Below are 20,703 nucleotides of genomic sequence, written 5' to 3' on the forward strand. Positions count from 1 at the left end.
TCCGCCACTCTCCTCTTTCCGTTTGTACTCCACCGAAAATAGTCCGCAACACCTTTCGTTGAAATGCGGCAACTGCGCGTATGTCTTCCGTAAACAAAGTTACTGTCTCAAGTCCGTAGAGGGCTATCGGTCTGACAAGCGTTTTGTGCATCGTCAGCTTTGTGCAGCGGCGTATGCTCCTTGATCGAAGCGTCTTGCGAAGGGAAAAGCAGGCTCGATTTCCAGCTTGAGTGCGTCGTTGGATCTCTTTACTCGCATTATTGTCGGCGGTGACCAGAGATCCCAAATATATGAACTCATCAACCACTTCCAGTTCATCGCCGTTAAAAATCAATGTCCGTGGGAGGCAGACATTGCTTTCTCTGAAGCCTCTTCCTACCATATATTTGGTTTTCGACGCATTGATTTATAGGCTTATCTTCCTAGCCTTCGTTTTTTGTCTGGCGTAGATTGCCTACGCCGTCCCAAGGTATCTAGTAATGATGTCGAAGCCGTCTACGAAGGCTGGAAGATGGCTACTCTTACTGCATTCGATGCGAACTCGCCGGATCATATCTTCAATAGCGATGTTGAATAACATACGATATAGTCCATTCCTTTGACGCATCCCGCTGCGCAATTCGAAAGGACTCGAGAGTGTCCCCGAAACGCATACCTAGCATTTTACTCGCTCCAAAGTAGCTTTGATCAGCAAAGTCAGTTTGTCCGGCAAACCGTTCTCGTACATTATCTGCCATAGCTGTTCGCGTTCAACTATATCGTATGCTGCTCTGAAATACACGAAAATATGATGCACGTAAAAAGAGTAGTAAAGTAAAAATTTGATCCGTAGTAGCACGACCCCCATAAAGCCCACCTGATACGAATTCTCTTGCTATTGGGAATAGATGACGCAACAAAATCTGGGAAAGCACCTTGTAGGCGGCGTTGACCGACGTGATGCCGGAGTAATTACAACAATCTAACCGGTCACTCTTTTTGTAGATGGGACAGACTACACCTTCCATCCATTCCTCTGGTAGTTTCTCCTCCTCCGAAATCCTTGAAATTATCCAAAGAAGTGCCGTTGCTAGTGATGCGTGGCCATTTGTGTAGAAATCTGCCGGTAATCGGCCCTTTCTGGCGGCTCTATTATTCTCCAGCTGACGATTTTCTCGCCGGATCTCTTTGGGATCGGGACCCGGCAGACTGTTTTCGTTTGTAGTCACTCCTAGGTTAACTTTCGTTGCGTGTCCTTCTGCTATATCGCCGCACGCCATGTTCGAAGGCACTTATTATTTAACTTTCATGCACCTCAGATTTCTCTTCACAGGATGTTAGTATTGGTCAAAACAATTAATTTAAAGAAGATCTTAAAATATTCTATCTTGGGTTTTTTACACAATTCAATTTTCAAGGTTATTTAGGGGTCATCCCCTCTCAAGTGATCATATCCATTGTATTCGACCACCTCCGATTGCAACCAAATTTGGTATAATTGCTCATTCCGACCCCACATTCAATTTCCTAAAGCCGAATATCGTCCGCGGGACCTCCCGCGCGAACACTACAATACTGCGTACGTTCTCCGTGTGCAACGTCACAGGGACAAATCAATCAAGGATCACCAGCCTAATAAGAGTTCTATACTTTGTTAGCTTCGTACGGCGGCATATGCTCCTTGATCGTAGCATTTTGTGAACGGCAAAGTAGTTCCTGCTTCGACGCATTTGTTTTTAGTCCAATCCTACTAGACTTCACTTTCAGTTTGGCGTAGATTGCCTTCGCCTTTGCAATGTTCCTGATTATGATATGATATTATGATATGATAGAATTGGCTACCTTTCATGAAAATCGTGCCTTTTGTGTCGATGCCCACTCGTTGGATCACCCTGTCAAAAGTGATGTTGAACAGCATGCAGGACTAGCCGGGACTTTGTCTCAACACTCGTCGCGTCTGTAAGGCGCTCAATAGGTCCCCAAGAGGCGCACACATCTCAACATTTGTGCCAGATCTGTCGAATGTTTGGTCCGCGAGCACCAATGAAGCCCGTCTGATAATTCCCTTCAATAAGTTGTGCTATCGGTGACAGCCGGGGTAACAAGATCTGACGAATATTTTGTCATGCCGCCATAGTTGCAGCAGTTTTTTAGATGAGATAGATAACTCTTTCCATCCATTCCTCCAGTAATTTCTGCTACTCCCAAATCTTGGAAATAACCCAATGTAGAACCATTGCCAGCGTTTCTCGGTCATATGTTTATGAAACTCTGCTGGTAGACGGTCCTTACCGGCGGCCCCTACACCCTGCACCAATAGGTGTTCGATGCAAATAAATACAAACTAAGCTGCTCTAGTACTATTTTTCAGAAAAAAATGGAATTGTGATAACATTTTTAACAACTTTGACAGTTCATACATAAAATTATCACAAGCTAAACCGCAAATCAAACAAATTGAGAAAATGGCACCTAGACACACAGTAAAGCTCTATAATATTTTTAACACGTCGCCTCCTCACGGCCTCACGGCAAAAATGTATGCAAATTGCTTCGCATGAAATATTCATGCTTGGACTTTTATCCTGTGCCCGTACATACGTACGATACTACATACCACATAATATATTGCGGTCGCTCGCCCGGTCTCGAACGACCAGTGCGTGAAGGTTAGGCCGAAGTTTAATCGATTCCCCGGGGCAACGAAACCCGTGGTGGAATTGGTGCGAATAGCAAAAAAAACCCCTGCATACTTTCAGCATAGAAAATAGGACTCTTATTCTCTCTACCCACAACATGACGGTACCTAGTTTCGTTCATTTTAGTTAAGTGGATTCTAACAAAACATAATACAACAAAAAACTTTTTTTTCTGCAGTCCGGAAGGTACTAAGATGATAATGAGCTAAGCTTGACTAAAATTATACGAGCTCACCAAAGTTTGAGTTTGTTTTTCAAAATTTATTTCACTCACGGTGTTTAAAATTAGAATATTCAACTTAGTTTTCTGTAATGGTTTAAAAATTTGCTCCAGATTATCTATAAATCTTCACAAATATGGTAACACATTATAATGTGTTTATCATTTGCAGGCTTTGCTCCATCAGGAGCGAAGCGCCATTACGTTGCTTTTGAGTGAAAAACTCCACATAATATGCCACTTTTAATCTTCTTTATCGCCCATCGTACATCATACAATCAAGCAGGATGAGGCAACAGCAGAGATGGAAGGCAAAAGCACAAGTCACAGTCTTCAGCAAAATCCACACTTCACTGCCTGACTGACTGCCTCCGTCCTGAAACAAGGTTCTATACAAGAACGCCCACATAAATCTTGCCGACACTTACGCTTAGAATTTCCGTTCCGAGCGCCAAAGCCCAGGAAGTTTAATCTGACTGGCTTTTTTTCGGGTGGCCTTCTATTCTGTAGAAATTCCAAAGACGTTGGAAACGTTGGAGGGCTTCTGGTGATTCCGATCATATTGCTGCTCATATTTCTTCACATTAACGGCTCCCAGATAAGCGGAACTTTTATGAGTGCAATTAAAAAACAGATAATTCAATAGGCTGCTACCCCAGGAGGTGTAAAATATTCGTGCTTTAAGGTGGAAAAAAAAGTTCGTCGAAATGTGGAATGTTAATCTTACAGCACATCTTTTGGGCAATGAATGGGTCTGAAGCAATTCCATCCGAACAATTAATTATACTGAAAATTATGGCAATATAATATTTCAGTGTTAACGGGAATGTTAACTGCTTGCAATGAAGACTGACAAACTTCAGAATGAAATTTAAAATCCAACAATAAAATATTTAAGTGACTGCATTCAGCCACACTGGAACCTTTCAACGCTACGTTGAATCTATTTCTGAAACTATCCAGTTTATCGTTTAGCGAGGCATTCAAGCACAATGGAGTGAGGAGTCCTGGCTGGCGGTAGTGGTACACTATATAATCAGGTCAGCCACGAGGAAGATTGTCCGGGGTTTGAGATTTTAAAATGCATGAGCTTAATTATTTCACTCAGCTGCTCCGCCGCCGTGCCGTGGCCACGAGGTGTGTGTGTGGTGGTGGTGTGCCTGCTGCCACGTGGTTCCGGTACTGAAATCCTTTAGTTTTCCGTGCAAAAGAAAAACGTATCAGAGCTAATCCGAATAACAAGCAGCTTTATTGTTGGCGTGGGCTGTACCTATGTATACAGAAGCGTTGCCGGCACTGTTTAGCATATCTTTGCATATTTGATTAAATTTAAAACAACTCGTTAACGGAATCAACAGGGGATTAGCTCGGAACGGAATGGCGTGCACTTCCTTTTTCCGCCATTCCGGCGTGCATGTGATGTGACAGACAGGTCAGACTATGTCGGCGGGTGTGTGATTATTAACAGAAATTATTACTATCAACAGAATGCAAACACAAACGGAGTAACAAAGGCATAATTTCTCGTGAAATGTTCTGATTATCTATACACTATTAGTGATATTATACTGAACTTTGCCCAGCAATATTTTTTATATATAATATCTATTAATAATTTACAACCGAGGCAGATGTAGTGTTCAAAATAGTAACAATATTTGGTATTGCAAATTATTGAAGTTTTTGTCACACCCCCTCCCCCCCCCCCCTTTGAAAAATCGGGGGATAATTATCTGTGGGCTCTACAGCCTGAAAAACTCGAAAAATGAGTGTAGGTACGAGTTGAATTAACGCTTCTTGCACGAAACAGAAATTGAAATTCAAACAATGGAATTTCCGAAAATCGTCCAAAAAAAATTTCTTTCGTGTTTGTCTTTTTTCCGTAGATTTATGCATGGAAAATAGTAATGTATATATTACAAGCAAGAATAGAATTGGTTTTCAAGTTTAAACTTGAAGTAAAAATATTTAAAACCCATTTTTTTGCTTCATTAAAAAAATCTCTTTGTTTTTTTAGTGGCCCAACACCGGAAGGACAAAAACTATTTGAAATATTTGTAATGGCTTTATTGAGTTGCAGAAAACGAAATGTAAGAAACAAGCCGTGCCGAATTCAGCGGAGAAATTTCAAAGAATCAAAGCAGAAATATAAAATTCGGCATTTATTATGGCTATTAGCATTGGGCGATACTGTATCGGTATCAAAAAATCGATATTTTTGGGCCGATGGTTCGATATTTTGGACTGATACTCAGTGCGCCGATACCAGCCACTATCAATAGCCAAACGCCGATACTTGCATGGATTCATTTATAGTAAAAGTCAGAGAAACTAAAATGAGAGGTGTAATTAAACAGTAGGGCTACTAGTTTGAAAGCTGGCGATTTTTGCGATAAATAAACAAAATGTCCTCCTCCAAAGTTATATCGATAGGAATCGTGCCGGCGATGACGCATACCGCCTCTAACGAAATGGTTCTTTACGCACTCGTAACTCGCATAGACATGAGTCTGAATGTACTGACCAGCTTCGCTGAATTAAACTTAGTTTTAACCTTAATAACCAATAAGCATTACCAATGCCTTTCTATCGCGAATAAATATAAATAGAAGATCTAATTTGGAATAAAATTTCTTTTTTTTTTAATTTCAGGATTCAAATGCAAGTCAATAAACATTTAAATCGCCTTAAACATGCTACTTAAAAACTATTTTAGCAAAATATACAGCTACCTTACTACTAATCCTCTAACAGTGCTGACAATGCTTATTTGCGGCTGATTACTGACAAGAAGAATTTGCATAGAATTTTGGATACCGATTTAATATAGTTAGGCAGTCAAAAAGGTAATAAACAGCAACGTGCAGTATAAAACGCCAGATATGCTAATAATCGGCTGATTTACTGCTTATGTTAATGCTTGTTGGTTAACTGGGAAGTGCTGCGTTTCAAGCAAGATTGCCATATCTTAGTTTCCACGAGGTCAGCAAACGTCTTTTACTACTCCTTGGTCCAGAGTTGTTCGGCATTATCCTAGCTAAGGCGTCTTCTCAAAGGCATACTGAACGTGGCTATTGAAACTCAGCCGGTCATCGCACATCACTCCCAGATATTTTAGCATTCGTTGCGAGATTATGACATGCTCTACGATGGTGGTTTGTTCCTGCTGCACCGCCTTACTGTTACTAACCATTAGTAGGTGCTTTCGTCTAGTGGTAGGCTAGCTGGAGTTTCACTCTATGCATCCAGTTTACTATCGTGTCTATAGCCTCGGTCGCCAGCTTTTTCACTTCTTGCAGCGGTTCACCTATGATCGTTAACAAATCTGCAAAGCCAACAATCTCGACACCTTTCGGCAGCTTCAATGTCAGCAAGGTGTCGGATGACCATCGATGGACCAAGGATGGAACCTTGTAGAACTTCCGCTATAATTCTGATGGATTTTTGTTCATCTGACGTATCGTAGACCAGCACCCGATTTTGGAAATAGTTTCTAACAAAACTATTAGCGGGAACCCTTATCCTGCGGGTGCAGTGCTACGGCAATGGCTTCCCAGTGAGCACTGCTGAAGGCGTTCTTGACATTTATCGTTATCATAGCACAGTAACGATGGTATGATGGTATTGCTTGTTCGACAGTCCGTACTCGCTCTCCGTATATCTCGTCAATCTGTTAAGGTTGACTCTTTCTAGGAGTTTTATGAGTGTATCCAGCATGCATATAGGTCTATACGTTGAGGAGTGTTGCGCCTTCAGCTTTTTCGGGCTTATTACAACGGGCATCGACGGACTTTTGAACTTTCTCAGTGATGTGGGATGCGTCGTAGCAGGGGTTAGCATCAGCTGGGCATCTTGGATCTTTCATGGACTGGATATCTTGAACCACCTGACAAGTGACCATTTCCTTCTATCTTGGTCACAGCCAGGGCCTTTAATTATCACCGAATTTCAAACAAAACAGAAAATCTTTTTTCTTAGCATACATTGTTTTTTATGCCTCTGAGTTTCGTATGTACAACTGCACAGTGATTTTCATCATAGTATACAAGTTCAATATATCGTGAAAATAGAACAGCAGAAAGTGATTTTCAAACCCAGAAGGTGATATTCACTTCAGGAAAAAAAAAACAATTTTAAATGCAGTAAATGAAAAGAAAAATCTTATGTCCAACAGCTGAACGCAATAGATGCTAAATAACAACATAAATTTTTTTTATTGATTTTCACTGCTCAAATGTGAATATCAGTTTGTTACAATATCACAGGGCGCTGATATTCTATATTCTCGTGCATGAAGTTCATGCTTGCTGTATATAGTTATTATGTACGTTTGATCAAAGCAAGCAGATTTTCAATGCAAGGTAGACTGATAATCCAGAAGTTTGAACGTTATGCTGATGAATATTAACAGCACTGGTCACAGCATACATTTTGGTGGCTTTGCGTAGTTTCACAAAATGGTCACTCTCGCCACATTGCCGATAAAGCTCAGATCTGTCCGACCCATTGCTGTTCCTCGCCTAGTGACCAAAGTTCAGGCACTTAAAGCACGTTTCGGGTAGTTGGGCAGCTCTCAGAGAGCACACTGACCATCCTTTTTGATCTCGTTCCTTCGGACATTTACCGTAGCAACCTCCCGAGTTGGCGACCGCTGTAATTTCGAGCTTCTAGCGATTAGGTCCTCCCTTCCTTTGCCTCCTACTTGCTGGAATGTTTGCGGTGTTTTGTCGTTCGGTTGCTAGAATGTTTGCGGTCGTTCTATTCGGTGGATCTATCTCCATACTCCAGGTCGTTATCTCCACTCGTCGTTTGCAGTAATTCCATGGTTTTCTATGCGAGCAGGGAGGTCATGTGTGTGTGTGTGTGTGTGTGTGTGTGTGTGTGTGCGCGCGTGTGTGTGTGTGTGTGTGTGTGTGTGTGCGTGTGTGTGTGTGTACTCCCTACCCTCCCGGAACTACTATCAAGTATTACTGCTTTATTACCTGTCGAGACTTGACGTCCATCCATTCACGGCCAGCTTCGCAGGGTTTCTTCTATTAGTGTCTTCGAAATTACATTTGTCCAGCTGTATTTCTCCGTTACCTATCTAAATGTACGCCAATGCAGGGATGGCGACCATCATAACATCGATCCCTTCATGGCCATCCGGCACTTCCGGCACAATGTACTCAAGTAGTCTCCGGCGAAGGATCAACCTTACACCAACGGAGAGTTCCCCGGCGATGAAAGTTCCCCCAACACCGATTCCTAAGCCATTGTTTGCAGCGCTCTGTGAGTCGTTAAACTTCTATTTTCTCTGCAATCAACTCCAGCAGTCCCTGGCGGTGGATCTGTTCTACACCGATGGAGAGTTCCCCGACGATAGAACATCCCGTGAGACCGAATGTCCGCTACGCCTTTCACGGCTCGCCTCTTGGTCTGTCTTTATGCGTGCGCGCGCGTGTGTGTGTGCGTACGGGTGCGTGTGTGTGTCGGGGACGGGGACCGCTCATTCAACATAACGATCATTCTGCATAATTCCTTTAAAATCATGTTATGACCTTTCACAGATGATTCATTTCCTAGATCTTACTCACTTTTGCTTAAGTGGCGGAGTCTGCCACGAAATCTACGACCTGGCCTCTTGCTGGTTCTCTGCTGAAAATAGTTTCGACTACTCTTTCGTCGGGCATTTCGAGCACGTGCCCACAACAGTCTGCCGCATATCTGGCACGTGCCTACCTGCACCATATCAACATATTTGTATGCTTGGTTCATGCGTCTACGCCCCACTCCATTGTCCAATGTGCCATCAAGTATAGATTGCAGAATTTTACGCTCATAGATACAAGTATTCGTCGATCAGCTTTCTTTAGTGTCCATCCCGATCAAATGAAAATAACAAATTTATAACAGGATTAGTTCTAAATAAAAAGTTTTTTACATCAAAATCTCCTTTACGTTTTGTTTTAAAGTTGGTCTCGTTAGTGGTTAAAATAACAAAAGTTGTAATAATATCCGCTCTAGGCATATCACAAATATATCAAATTATGGTATACTTTGATCTAGATTATATCAAGATGTGTCTCAAAAACTAGAATTATGCCCTACTTTTTAACCAAAATGTAGCAAAGCATGTTATAAGTAACAGAACGACATAGAATCTTTTTAAAGCATTTTGCGTGTTGCAAGTTTTTCTACCACATTTACACATAACAAATTTTGATAGAAATATCAACTAGAGCTACAATTCTGTATTATTTTTATTAGAAACATCTGATCGGGATGATTCAAATCCGGAATGGGTCATCGGAAGTATTAGTGTTCGCCAGTTTTGTACAACTTTGCAAACTACAGGACTTATTCTGGGTACGAAATCCGTGGCCCAATTCGCAGCTGCAATCCATCGTTTTACTTCGTGGCTTACAGCGCAGCATTGTCAGATATCACGAGCCTAACAAGGTATACGAATTCCTCCACTACTTCATATCGCTACCTATGCAGCTCTACCTCGGCACCAACACCATTTGGACTCCCACGTTTGAACCATCCAGCGTCGCATGAATCAGTGTAATTAGGTACGTCGGAAAACCATGTTATAGCATTATCGGTTACAACTCATTGCGTTCAACTGAATCGTACGCCACCCCTTAAAGTCCACTAACAGATGGTGAGTCTGCAAGTTGTACTCCCGGAACTGGTCTAGTTCCTGACTCAGGGTAAACATCCGATCTGTCGTAGAGCGACCCTCGTTAAAACCAGTTTGGCCTTCGCCGAAGAAGGATGGTCTTTTTTCCTGTATGGAACAATTACTGCGACCAGTATCGTTGATCTATTGTGCTTTCCCCCGGTTGTTTTCTGTATAACCCGCACTGCATTTATTTTTGCTATAATCGCTATAGATTGAGCTTATTGAATTTATGCGTAATCATTTGTCTTTCATTAACCCAATTCAAATCTTTCCCCATTTGCTTTAATTACCAGTCGTACTTGTTGTTGAAAAGTGTTATAGTTGGCACGCTTGATATCCTGAGGCATTTCATTCCAAATCTTTTCCAAATGTTGCTTGAAAGTATCCAATCCTTTGGTGCTCCCTAGTTTGCCTAGCATGTAATCCCATGCATAGGGGGCTCTGTAGCCGCAAGGTTACCGAGTCTGCTTTAACAACCGAATGGTCATGGGTACGAATCTTAGTAGAACAGGCCATTCGATGTCAAGTGACTGTAGCATGGGTTTATTCTCAGGCCCCTCATCGCCCTTCCTTCATGCTGAGTTCTATATTATCCCGATATGGCCTATTGACAGTGCAAAAATGAGACCCTTATAGTAAAAATGCACTGGTTTGCTACGCCAGGGATGACTATAATTGGGGACTGCGCGTTGTCATGTGGAACGAGGTGGGTAAAGTAGAGTAAAGCATTGAAAGAAGGGTACCCAATTACACACAAGCACGCATAAAAAAATTCAATAAGCAATATCGCTCAATCAATAGCGATTATAGCAAAAATAAATGCAGTGCGGGTTATACAGCAAACACCCGGGCGATATCACAATAGATCAAACGTTACTGGTCGCAGTGATGAGTCCATACAGGAAAAAAAAATCCCATGCATAAAAGTCGATAGCATTCAAATCAGATGAAGAGGTAGGCAACTTTTTTGAAGAAATGAAATCCGAAATTGTCCTTACATCAAACCTGCGTGGCTTTCACCTGATGAGACGGTGCATAAGAAGTTGGAAACAGTTTGGTGCATTTTTGACGATGGGAAGCAAATGGTTCTTCAAAACATTATCGACGTAATATTTGGCTTTAAAATCTACACCAGGTTCTATGAACAACCATCACCTTGAAAACATTCACTAACCTTTGAACATCCAGTTTGTCCCAAAGAATATAAGAAAGATGTACTGCATATATCCGATCATTTTATTGGTTGTGGTGGTCCTGTAGCAGAAACATTTTTTCGTCCGAAAACAGAATTTCACAATCACCCGCTTGAGCAGTTGCCGACATCTTGCAACTTTCTGCCTTTCAGTCAAATCGAGCACCCGTTGTTTTGCGTATGGAATCAATCGAAGATCATCTTTCAAAATATTCTTTATCGTTCACTGCGCAATTCTTAGTTCCTTGGCCATCTTACGTCCATACTGGTCTGGTTCCCTTAGAATTCGCTCGCTTGCTCGTTTGATGGCTTTCGGTGTATTAACTAGAATCAATATATATAGAATGCCAGTGTCGCTGCAGTGCTCGTGATAAACATCACACATTTGAAAATGATGTATTTACATTAAATGCGCATATGTGTGAGTGCTCGATTCGAAACGGGAACATGACTGTCAAACTGAAAAGGCAACTTATTAGATATTAATATATATTGACTATACTGTGTCCAAATAGTACGTTTATGGCCAGGTTTGGGGAATATTTTTCAAGAACCGGTTTCCTTGTATCGCTTGATACTTCTAAAGATTAATGTTACGTTTATTCCGAGCTTCTTCAAAATACCGCATAGTCGAGAATTTTTCAAAAACAAACTTATCAGTTCCGACTCTTGAACGAATGAAAATTCAAAACAAATTTGTAAACTGTGGTGACATTTGAATGCACACTTCTCGAAAAATATGCAGACACATGTGTAATTAACCTATTTTTAGTCGAACAAATACTGACAGTTATTCGCCCTGTACATGCTTCAGTACCACCCCGCTAATCCGACAAATTCAAAACTGGATTACCGAATTTTGCTTCTAGAATACGATTGAAATTTGGTCTTGTGTACATCCACATCGAAGGAATTCAGATAATTTTCAAAAAAATTGTAATAAATAGCCAGTAGATTTATTTTATACATAGTAGTGCTCAATTTAATCAATAAAATACTTAGTCAGCTTCGAAATAAGTACAAGCACGTCTATCTATTGAAAAGAGCCATCAAACAATTTCGATCTTGGCGAAATTCAACAGAGTAAGAAGGAGCACCTGTTCTTAATGCGCGACAATTTCCGGATTAGTGAGTTTCAGATTATCGTGCCGTTGATTGGATTGGCGGGAATATGTTCTATATGCTTTTTTATATTGAACCAAGTAGGCTTATGGTAAGCCAACGATTGATAATTGATGCAGAACAAGCCCAATATCCATTGGGTTTGAGATACATTATGCCTTCCGCACATTATGTTCAGCATCCCTTATGTCTATTCTCCATTATGCCTAACGTTCATTATGCCTAATGTCCATTATACCTAACTTCCATATGCCTAATGGGGTATACTTCTCATATTTTATTTTTGAGTAAGGTAATGCCGTTATCGTCGGGTCACTGTTATGGTCGGGCCACCACGATTTTTTCAGTTTTAGTAACTCGTGATACGTATATACAAGCAATGTAAAACTTCTTACTGTGACAGCTAACTTTTCACAATATTGTGAGTTTCAATCGTGTATTCAAAACACGCGTACTGAATTCACTGATTGAATCAATACACAAAAAGTTTTGCAGGTGCAGTTAACTTTTCTTCAAGAAATGATTCATAAAATGTAATTATCGGGATAAATATTGAAAATTTATTAAGTGTGTTGTGCTCTATTCGAAGGATATTGAAAAATCCCGTCCAGTTAGGACGTAAGGGGGTAAGGGGGTAAATGCCACAAAAGCGCTTATTGTAAAGGTCGGGCCACTTGTGTAGTCATGGTTGGGCCACCATAATTTTAAGCACAGAAGCGCAATTTTCGCTAGAGAACGTCAGTCGCGGGAAACGTGATGAAATAAAGCAAAATTAGTATAATAAAAACCTAGATTGCTGTTGATTTTTCATTGCAGTAGTGCACTTCGGGAAACGCGATTGTAGTAATATTTATTTTACAGGATCACCAAAAATTTCGCAAAGATGTTATTAAAAATAGGATATTTATACTTATAAGGGCCGTTGCTCACGAAATTCATTCTTTTGATGTCTCTACATAGAATTTCAATACGTATTTCTTAGATTAAGAGCGGTGGCCCAGCCTGTACAATGTGGCCCGAGTATGACAACATTTTTTGTCTTCGCGTAAATGTCTATAACTTTATTATTTTTTAAGCAATCAGTTCAAGATTTTCCAGAAATATAGCTTATTCTTAGACCAACGATATATTTAGATTTTAAAAATTCTTTTTGAAACGGAAGTTATGGGCGAATGTCAAAAAGGCGGCCCAACCACGACGACATTCTCTATTTTTTGCTTGTTCTATGTTATTTTAGTAGTATTTTTGAATTATTTTTGTATCATTTTTGGATTATTTTGCCTCTCCTCTAATCTACAGATACTTTTTTGTTGACTGAAGTTTTTGGAGCGTCTTAGTAGAATACGAAACCTGGATATTAAATTTAACTTTTTTCTTAACTTCTTATAAAACACGGAAAGATATCCGATTCCGATACCATGAATAAAATCATGAAATCATAAAGTTTGAATTGCTGTTAAATCATGACTAAAATGCCATATCAAGCAGCGCAAAATCATGAATAAAAGTTCATGATCTTGCGTCGTGTTGTACTGCAAGAAGTTTGTGAAATTGTGATTATTATTCAAGGTGTATTTTCATGTAACATAAACTACAAGCCTGAAATCATGAGTCATTTAGCTTATTTTGGAGATTAAATTTCTATCCGTGAATAATTGGTTCAAGAGCTTTGAATATTTCAAGTTAACGATATCTGAGAAATTTGAAATATTACTCTTGGATTTTTCTGGAAAAAATTGCTGCCTCGATTTTTTTAAATATCATTTTCGCTTATGAGCTAGGCCATAAGCTAGGTCCATATATAAAATTTCATAATGTTCATATATTTTAGTATAAAACAACTTAGCCTATAAACGGGGAACTTCCATAAAATATAAGGCATCATCCGCAAATCATTCTTTTTGGCTTCAAATTTTAAACAGAAAGCGGGATTCTTGCCACATCAGTGTCTTTGCTATTAGTAAAGCTAATATTCAATTTCGTTAGGGATTATTTTGAAATAAAAATTTTTGCAACTTAGGAGGTAGTGCTGAAAAACAGCAATATTCGTTCAAAACCAAATCATCAAACGACTAAACTGGAGAAACGTGCCCGTTTGTTTGTATTTTTTATATTTTCCGAAGAACGAGTTAGCAACGTTTTTATGTCGACAATTTGGTGATATTCTAGCATTTAAATTCTATCCTGATATCAAATGAGGTCGTCTCAGGCAAACTTATATTTACACAAAAGTGAAACTTGAAAATGGCAGAAAAATGACAGCTATTTATGGCTGTTGTAAACTTTACACCTGCGGGTGCTCTGAAAGTCATGAAACAACAACTGTTTTATTACACTGTGCTGTTCTTTGAAATTTCTCTTTTACGACTCAGCCGTTTATTATTCTTCTGTAAATCTTTATTCCGTATTTTGCTCATCGTTCCATTTTAAGCCAGTAAAAATAAAGAGAGGCGTTTCTTAAGTTGCGTCACCAAAAATTAATTAGATAACAATTAAATTTCAGTAAATTGGTAAACTCTCAATGTAAATGTGGTGTTTCGATTCAGTTGCCTTGAATAAGTGGAATTAATACTAATGACATATTGTAATTTATTTTTAAAACCTAATCAAGCGTATTGTAATCAATTTAAAACTTTCCCACTGCAAAACAAAAAAAATAGCAAAGCACTTATTCGAAACCGTTGTTTTCCCTTCTTTTTGTAAGCAAACCAGCCGTAAAACATCGAACAAGCTTCTTTTCATAAATTTTCCTCCTCTGCACTGGCCAACTAGCGTTACCGGGGAGATGTAACCATTCCGACGGCGCTGCTGCTGCTGCAATCCGCTATAGCACATCCAACAACATCCTCCTATTGTATGAACGAACATTGTATAAAACGGACGCTCCACCAGCCAGCAGACACACTGTTTTCTGCTTTCTGCCCGGTCGGGAAGCAAAAAGCAATCGCCATGCAAATTTACGATAAAGAAATGCCTGATTTATTGCTCAATTTCGAGTACGGGGAATTTATCGATCTTTGGCTGGTTCGCACCAGCAGCCAGGTCGGGCCGGGCCGGGCCAGGTTGGGCTTGCGGAGTTTCTAATTACTTTGCTCACAGTTCAATGGAGACGCATGGTTTTCGATGCTGCAATAAGCGTGTGGTGAAAAGGACCGGCAGGGAAAGTAGCAACCGGCAATGGCGCTATTTTCGTTTCCAAGTAATTAACGTCATGCAAATTGAAATGAAAATTATGTTCTTGCCTTAATAACCGGTAATTACCTTTCTGCTTGGGTACAAGTGATTTCCCTCACCACCAATCCGTGTCCGACGAAAGACGAAGGTCGTTTTTTTTTGTTTCCCTCAACCACCGTTAAATGTAACTAACTGCGAACTACCCGCAATAGGCAGCTGTTCAAATTGTTTGTATAGGCTGGCTTGCAAAGCTAGGCTCAAACTAAGGACTGAATGCCAATCCATTTTAATCTGGCACAAGCATTTGTTCAAGGCTTCCGAAGAATTCCTAACAACTGGAAAAATTTCTGCTAATGCATCAAGAATTCCTTGAACACGGTTACTATTATTGTGACATCGGGTGGATGGAGACCCAATCCAATTACGGGGAGACTGTTAAATTGTTGTGTTGCGTTTTCACGGCAATCAAGACCTTGCATTCGCATTCCACGTCATGGAGAACTACAGCTACAACGGCAGGTACATTTCAGCAGGCAAGCTAATCAATGCAAAAAGTCAATTAGCTGCACGCTACGGTACTCAACTGGTCGTTTGTTTAAAATTCAATTTGTCAGAATCAATCATTTTAATCGGCACGACATTTATCGCCAGTTGTACTCTGGAAATTGTATTTGTTTTTCCTAAGCTAAGCACATCAATCATTCAATAACGAGGTGTATATTTTTGTTTTTGTTTTTCCTCGTCTATTTCAGCACTACAAAATCCCCGCATTATTGAACATCCGATAGATGCGACCGTACCGCGACACGAGCCGGCCACGCTGAACTGTAAGGCCGAGGGTCATCCTCCACCCAGCATCCAGTGGTACAAAGATGGTGCACCGCTGAAGATCCTGCCCGGTTCGCATCGGATATTTCTGCCGGCCGGGGGACTGTTTTTTCTTAAGGTAAGTTTTAGATTTCATGATCAGTTTGTTTTTTTAATATTCTTTTCTCATAAAGAAGTATATTTTCTACATTTGCAAATTCCACCGATTGTTGAAGTTACTCTTTACAAAACCGTGTCCATTGTTATTTTTTATATAGCAAATATTCCTAAACATTCCTGTTTGTACTCTAATACATATAGTTAAATCCTTTTTATTTTGAAACCTTAATTGGCATTCATGGGCTACTCTTTAAGATAAGTTTATAAGAAAGCTCCTATTCCATTGTTTGCACTTCGGTTCAGCCAAGCAAGCGAAACGCTTCGCCTCCGGAAAGATACGCTGAACCTTCGAAAATACCGAAAACCCCGAGCAAACATTTGTGAAAGCTCAAAAATTAAAACAATTTCATGAAAGATTAAACTCGCTGCTTCCTCCCTCCACCTACCCGGACCGACCGACCGACACCGGGAGGCACAGGAGGTTCAAGTGTCGGCATGCAGTTCAGCCAGCTTTATCAGGGGGGTAATTTTTACCGAATTCCAAGAACAAACGAGACCGGAGAAAAGGGTTATGGCAACCCCACCGCACCCACTCCGAGCGGCCCCCCGGCAGCCGAGAAAGCATCCGGAAAATATACATACAATGAACCAACCAACCGCGACAAACAGTATCCCTCTGATGAGGCAGAAGCTGCACCGGCAAAACGGTAGAGAAATTGGCCAAACAATGGAAGCGACGCGACACGTCTGCAACCAAGGGCATAATAAGGGTAGACGGGGAAGTGGTCCAAAAGACAAGCGTTAGCATAAAAGCCAACAGCTACGGCGGCGATGGTATGGCAACTGTTTTTGCGGTGACATGGATGGAAAATGATTAAAAATTTTATGAAAGGTAAATATTTAAGTAGGTTTTATGCCCGCCTCGTTGTTCGTGGGCTCACTGTGCAACGACCGGCCAGTGCAGTTATTGTGCGGTTTATTTTCGATACTTTTCCGCCAAGTTTGCAAATGTGCTCAGCAGGGGTAGTCTGTGAAAATATTATGACGGGGCAAAGAGCGAAATATTGATTCACCATCAGCCAATAACAAGCATCACAAGCCCCCTGTTTTCCGAACCAACCACCAGCCAGCATAATCCGACCAATTAAAAGTTAAAAAGTATTTTATTTTGGCCCCGCCGTCGACGAGAGAAGAAGCCATCTCCGGCCCGTTGGACCATGGCGGTTGAACATGAACTCAATTTTTACGTCACCATAAAATCAACCACGCCGTACCCACCATTGCGTTTGCAATTTATTACAATGAAGCTCGGATAAGTAGCCGGCTAAGCAGCGGATTTTAATGCCGTTCCTTCTACCGCTGTCACCGCTGTCGAATTCAGAACAACGTCATTTCGAATACCTTCCTCCTCGCCAGCTGGCAGAGCACTATGTTCCCCTTCGAGAATTGGAAGGATGTTTCTTTTTTTTCAATCGTCGTGCTGAGCTCAAGGATTTGTTAGTAGAATCCAGCTCGAGGGGAGTTTAAGAACGAAATTAAGTGTAGAGTCTGTCAGGTAACAGGCGCGACTGTTTGGGGAAGAAAAAGTAATTATAATTTTAATGTTACGGCATTTTGTAGGCTTATAAATACAACCGCTCCCCACAGAATTGACTTTGAACGTTAAAAGAACCAATTTCGTTGAAAAGCACTAGTTGCGTTTCATTTCACTGAACACGAAAGTATTTTTTAATTCTTTTTTGGAATATTTGATAAAATGTAAAACAAAAGGTAAAAAAGTGTTGATTTGCTAACTAAATATCCGGTGTACGGTGTAGTATGAAACTAATTTTTTCAAAGAGAACTCACAGTCACTGAAATTTTTGGAGCGTCTTAGTAGAATTCGAAACCTGAAATTAAATAAAAACTCGATTTAATCCACCTTTTGGTGAAAAGAACCTTTGTTATACCATCTCATTTGTCATTTGAGATAGAATTCGACACGCCTTCGGAACATAATTCAACTTTTTGATAACACTATGGTAAATATCACTTACCATCAATACATATGCATGTGTATGTAATATACAGATAAATTTGTATAATATTTGAAAGCAATCAATTGTTATTTTGAGTTAATAGCGCGGTCGCATTCTGCGGTTTGGTTTAAGTTAGAAACTTGCCGTTTTCCTGGATTTATTCGGAACGTTTCCTGAACGTGTCCGGCTGTGGCCAATGTAATCCTGGACACTTTATATGACGACAAATGAACTACTTTTGCAATTTCGACTACTTAAAGATGCCACATGTTGTATTTTAGTTCAATTCAGAAACTGATCCCCGATCCGGAACATTCCCGGACATGTTCAGATGTAGCCGATGATGTCTTGAACATTTTATACGACTACCAATGGTATAGTAATGCAATTTCGAGTACTTGGAGGTGTCGCATGACGGATTTATTATGATTCAAGGTGCTTCTATGTTCAAGTTTCATATATTCCGGACTTTGTTCCGGACATATCTTCGGAACCGTACATCCGATCCAAATTCTGTTCAATAGAATTATTTTAGGCCACAAAACTTTTCGTTTGTTAGTTATTGTAGTCAAATCTGTCCAGGAATTTCCAAAAAGCTGATGTTTATTGTTATATTTTCACTACTGAGACTGTTATGCGTTTATTTGTAACTTGTGACTTACTCGGTTTGATTTTTTTTTTCAAGATTTTGGGAACGAACTTAAAATTACTGTTTGAAATATTAAAAGCATAAACAATCTAAAGATGATTCCCAGGCTTACTTCAAAAGTGGTGAAAAATCACATGGGACTGTTATGCGTTTATGGGCAGTAATGGTAGGGTAGAAGTGCCAAACATCGTTATAGCACCAATCATGGTAATACGAGAGGGTTTTTTTAATCTTTTAACATGTATGACATGCTATTTCTAATTCAAAAGTTTATATTTAAAAAAGAACTAACTCTCCTGTGCCGACTTGTTGAATTAGTTTTAGAATTAACTTGCTCTTTTTGTGAAAAAATATAATTTGAAAATTTCGTGTCTCTGTGAGACTTGTTTCTTAGCAATTCGCAAAGGTATACGTAATCGTAATTAAGAAATTTTTGATGTGTAAACTACATTTTTTGAAAAGAAAACCACCTGGGGGAATTATGCACAACCTTCTTAACATTGTAAATTAATAAAAAACACAACTTTTATCAAGAATGATTGCTATTCTGTATAAGCAAAATTGGTAAAATTCCACAGCGGTGCGCCAAACATCGTAGTAGCCGATGCCCTATCATCGTAGCACACGAATGTGCCATTTCTCATCGCTGTCAGTTTTGGTCATAGCGCGTTGTTTTCCGGGTGTGATCGAAAATTAATTTAACTTTATTAGCTTTTGCTGTTACTAAACTATCAGGTATGTACAAAAATTAGTCGCATATTACTTACACATAATTACAATATTTTATTTATTCTCTACAGAATGGCTACACAGCGAATGCAAATTTCCCGTAAATATTGCTTCAAAGAAGATGTTTCACGTTATACCGAGGCCGTCAATACCGGTGCAACGGTTTACGTAAGCTGTAAACAGTTTTGGATTTCGATATTCACTATTGTCTACAGGAGAAGTTGAAGAAAAAACATAATCCGGACTACAATCGGGCTATCTAAAAAGAGGAGCAGCAAATTATCGACTGGTTGAAAGATATGCAGTATCTGGGTTTTCCTGTTTCCCGATATGCACTTCTGCTTAAAGTTAGTGAGTACCTGACATCAAATGAGTGGATCACGCCGTTCCGGAATAGTCAGTCAGGTAAATATACTTGTAAGTAACGAATTTTATTTGGGACTAGCAGGGATCACGAGAGAACACGTTGCAAAATTGCGGTCGTACTTCTGATTAATCAATATTCTTTCATGTTCATTCTTCTGATCCCAAAAAATTCCTTAACCTTCATTATCCAAGCATAATAAGTATGTTATTCATTTTCAGAACGTTTCATGGTTTTATGCTTCGCAATCCCGGATTTTCTATCACACCAGAGGTCATATTGGAATTCCATATGAAGCAGCGTGCATTAATTACGTACTTGATACACTTTCCTCGGCAATCAAGAACCAACTATGGATAACACGAACCAGTGCTTAGTATGTGCCTGGTTTATAATAGCTACCATAACGTGATTGATTTTAATGTGTCTCGTGAAAATAATAAGCGTTTTTTTTAAAGATATTTGTGTTAGTTCAGTTGTCATTAGGATTACATCTTATTTGTCATAATAATTAAATAAATAAAAAAATACAATTTTAATATCTCTGACTTCTTCCTGTCCTTGGAAATGCTACCTCCGGGAGATTTTCTCATGCCGCAATGTTGATAGGTACCTTTACTTCCTTCTTAGACGCATTATGCAATATACTAACCGTTTCTAATTATTTTTAACAATAAAATTCAAATAAGAAACCTCGTAATGTATATTTCGTTGCTCATTTTGAATATATTTTAAATAATGATTTGATTTTTACAAATTAGTCTTTGGTGTTCCAGTATACATTTATAATTGGTACACATATAACGAAATGCCAGAAACTCTACTACTATGTTTGGTACATTGCAATGATATTTTAAAATCAGATTTTAGAGACTTTTAAGCGAAAAATCTATAAAACTGAAGCCTGATACCTTTTCTGCTGAGCTCAGATTAATAGAAAACTTATAGGTATTATACATT

At 39.6% G+C, this 20,703-nt stretch overlaps 1 protein-coding gene across 1 annotated transcript in view; it reads left to right on the forward strand.

The window, feature by feature from the left end:
- The first annotated feature begins 8,060 nt into the window (after window positions 1–8,060).
- The window catches only part of LOC128740581 (protein sax-3-like), a 115,151-nt gene continuing 102,508 nt past the window's right edge, over window positions 8,061–20,703 (forward strand). The window contains exons 1-2 of the mRNA XM_053836139.1: window positions 8,061–8,271; window positions 15,770–16,002. Coding sequence (XP_053692114.1) covers window positions 8,061–8,271; window positions 15,770–16,002 — 444 coding nt within the window. The remainder of the gene's footprint in view (window positions 8,272–15,769; window positions 16,003–20,703) is intronic.

This window comes from Sabethes cyaneus, chromosome 3, assembly GCF_943734655.1.
Source record: "Sabethes cyaneus chromosome 3, idSabCyanKW18_F2, whole genome shotgun sequence".
NCBI lineage: Eukaryota > Metazoa > Arthropoda > Insecta > Diptera > Culicidae > Sabethes > Sabethes cyaneus.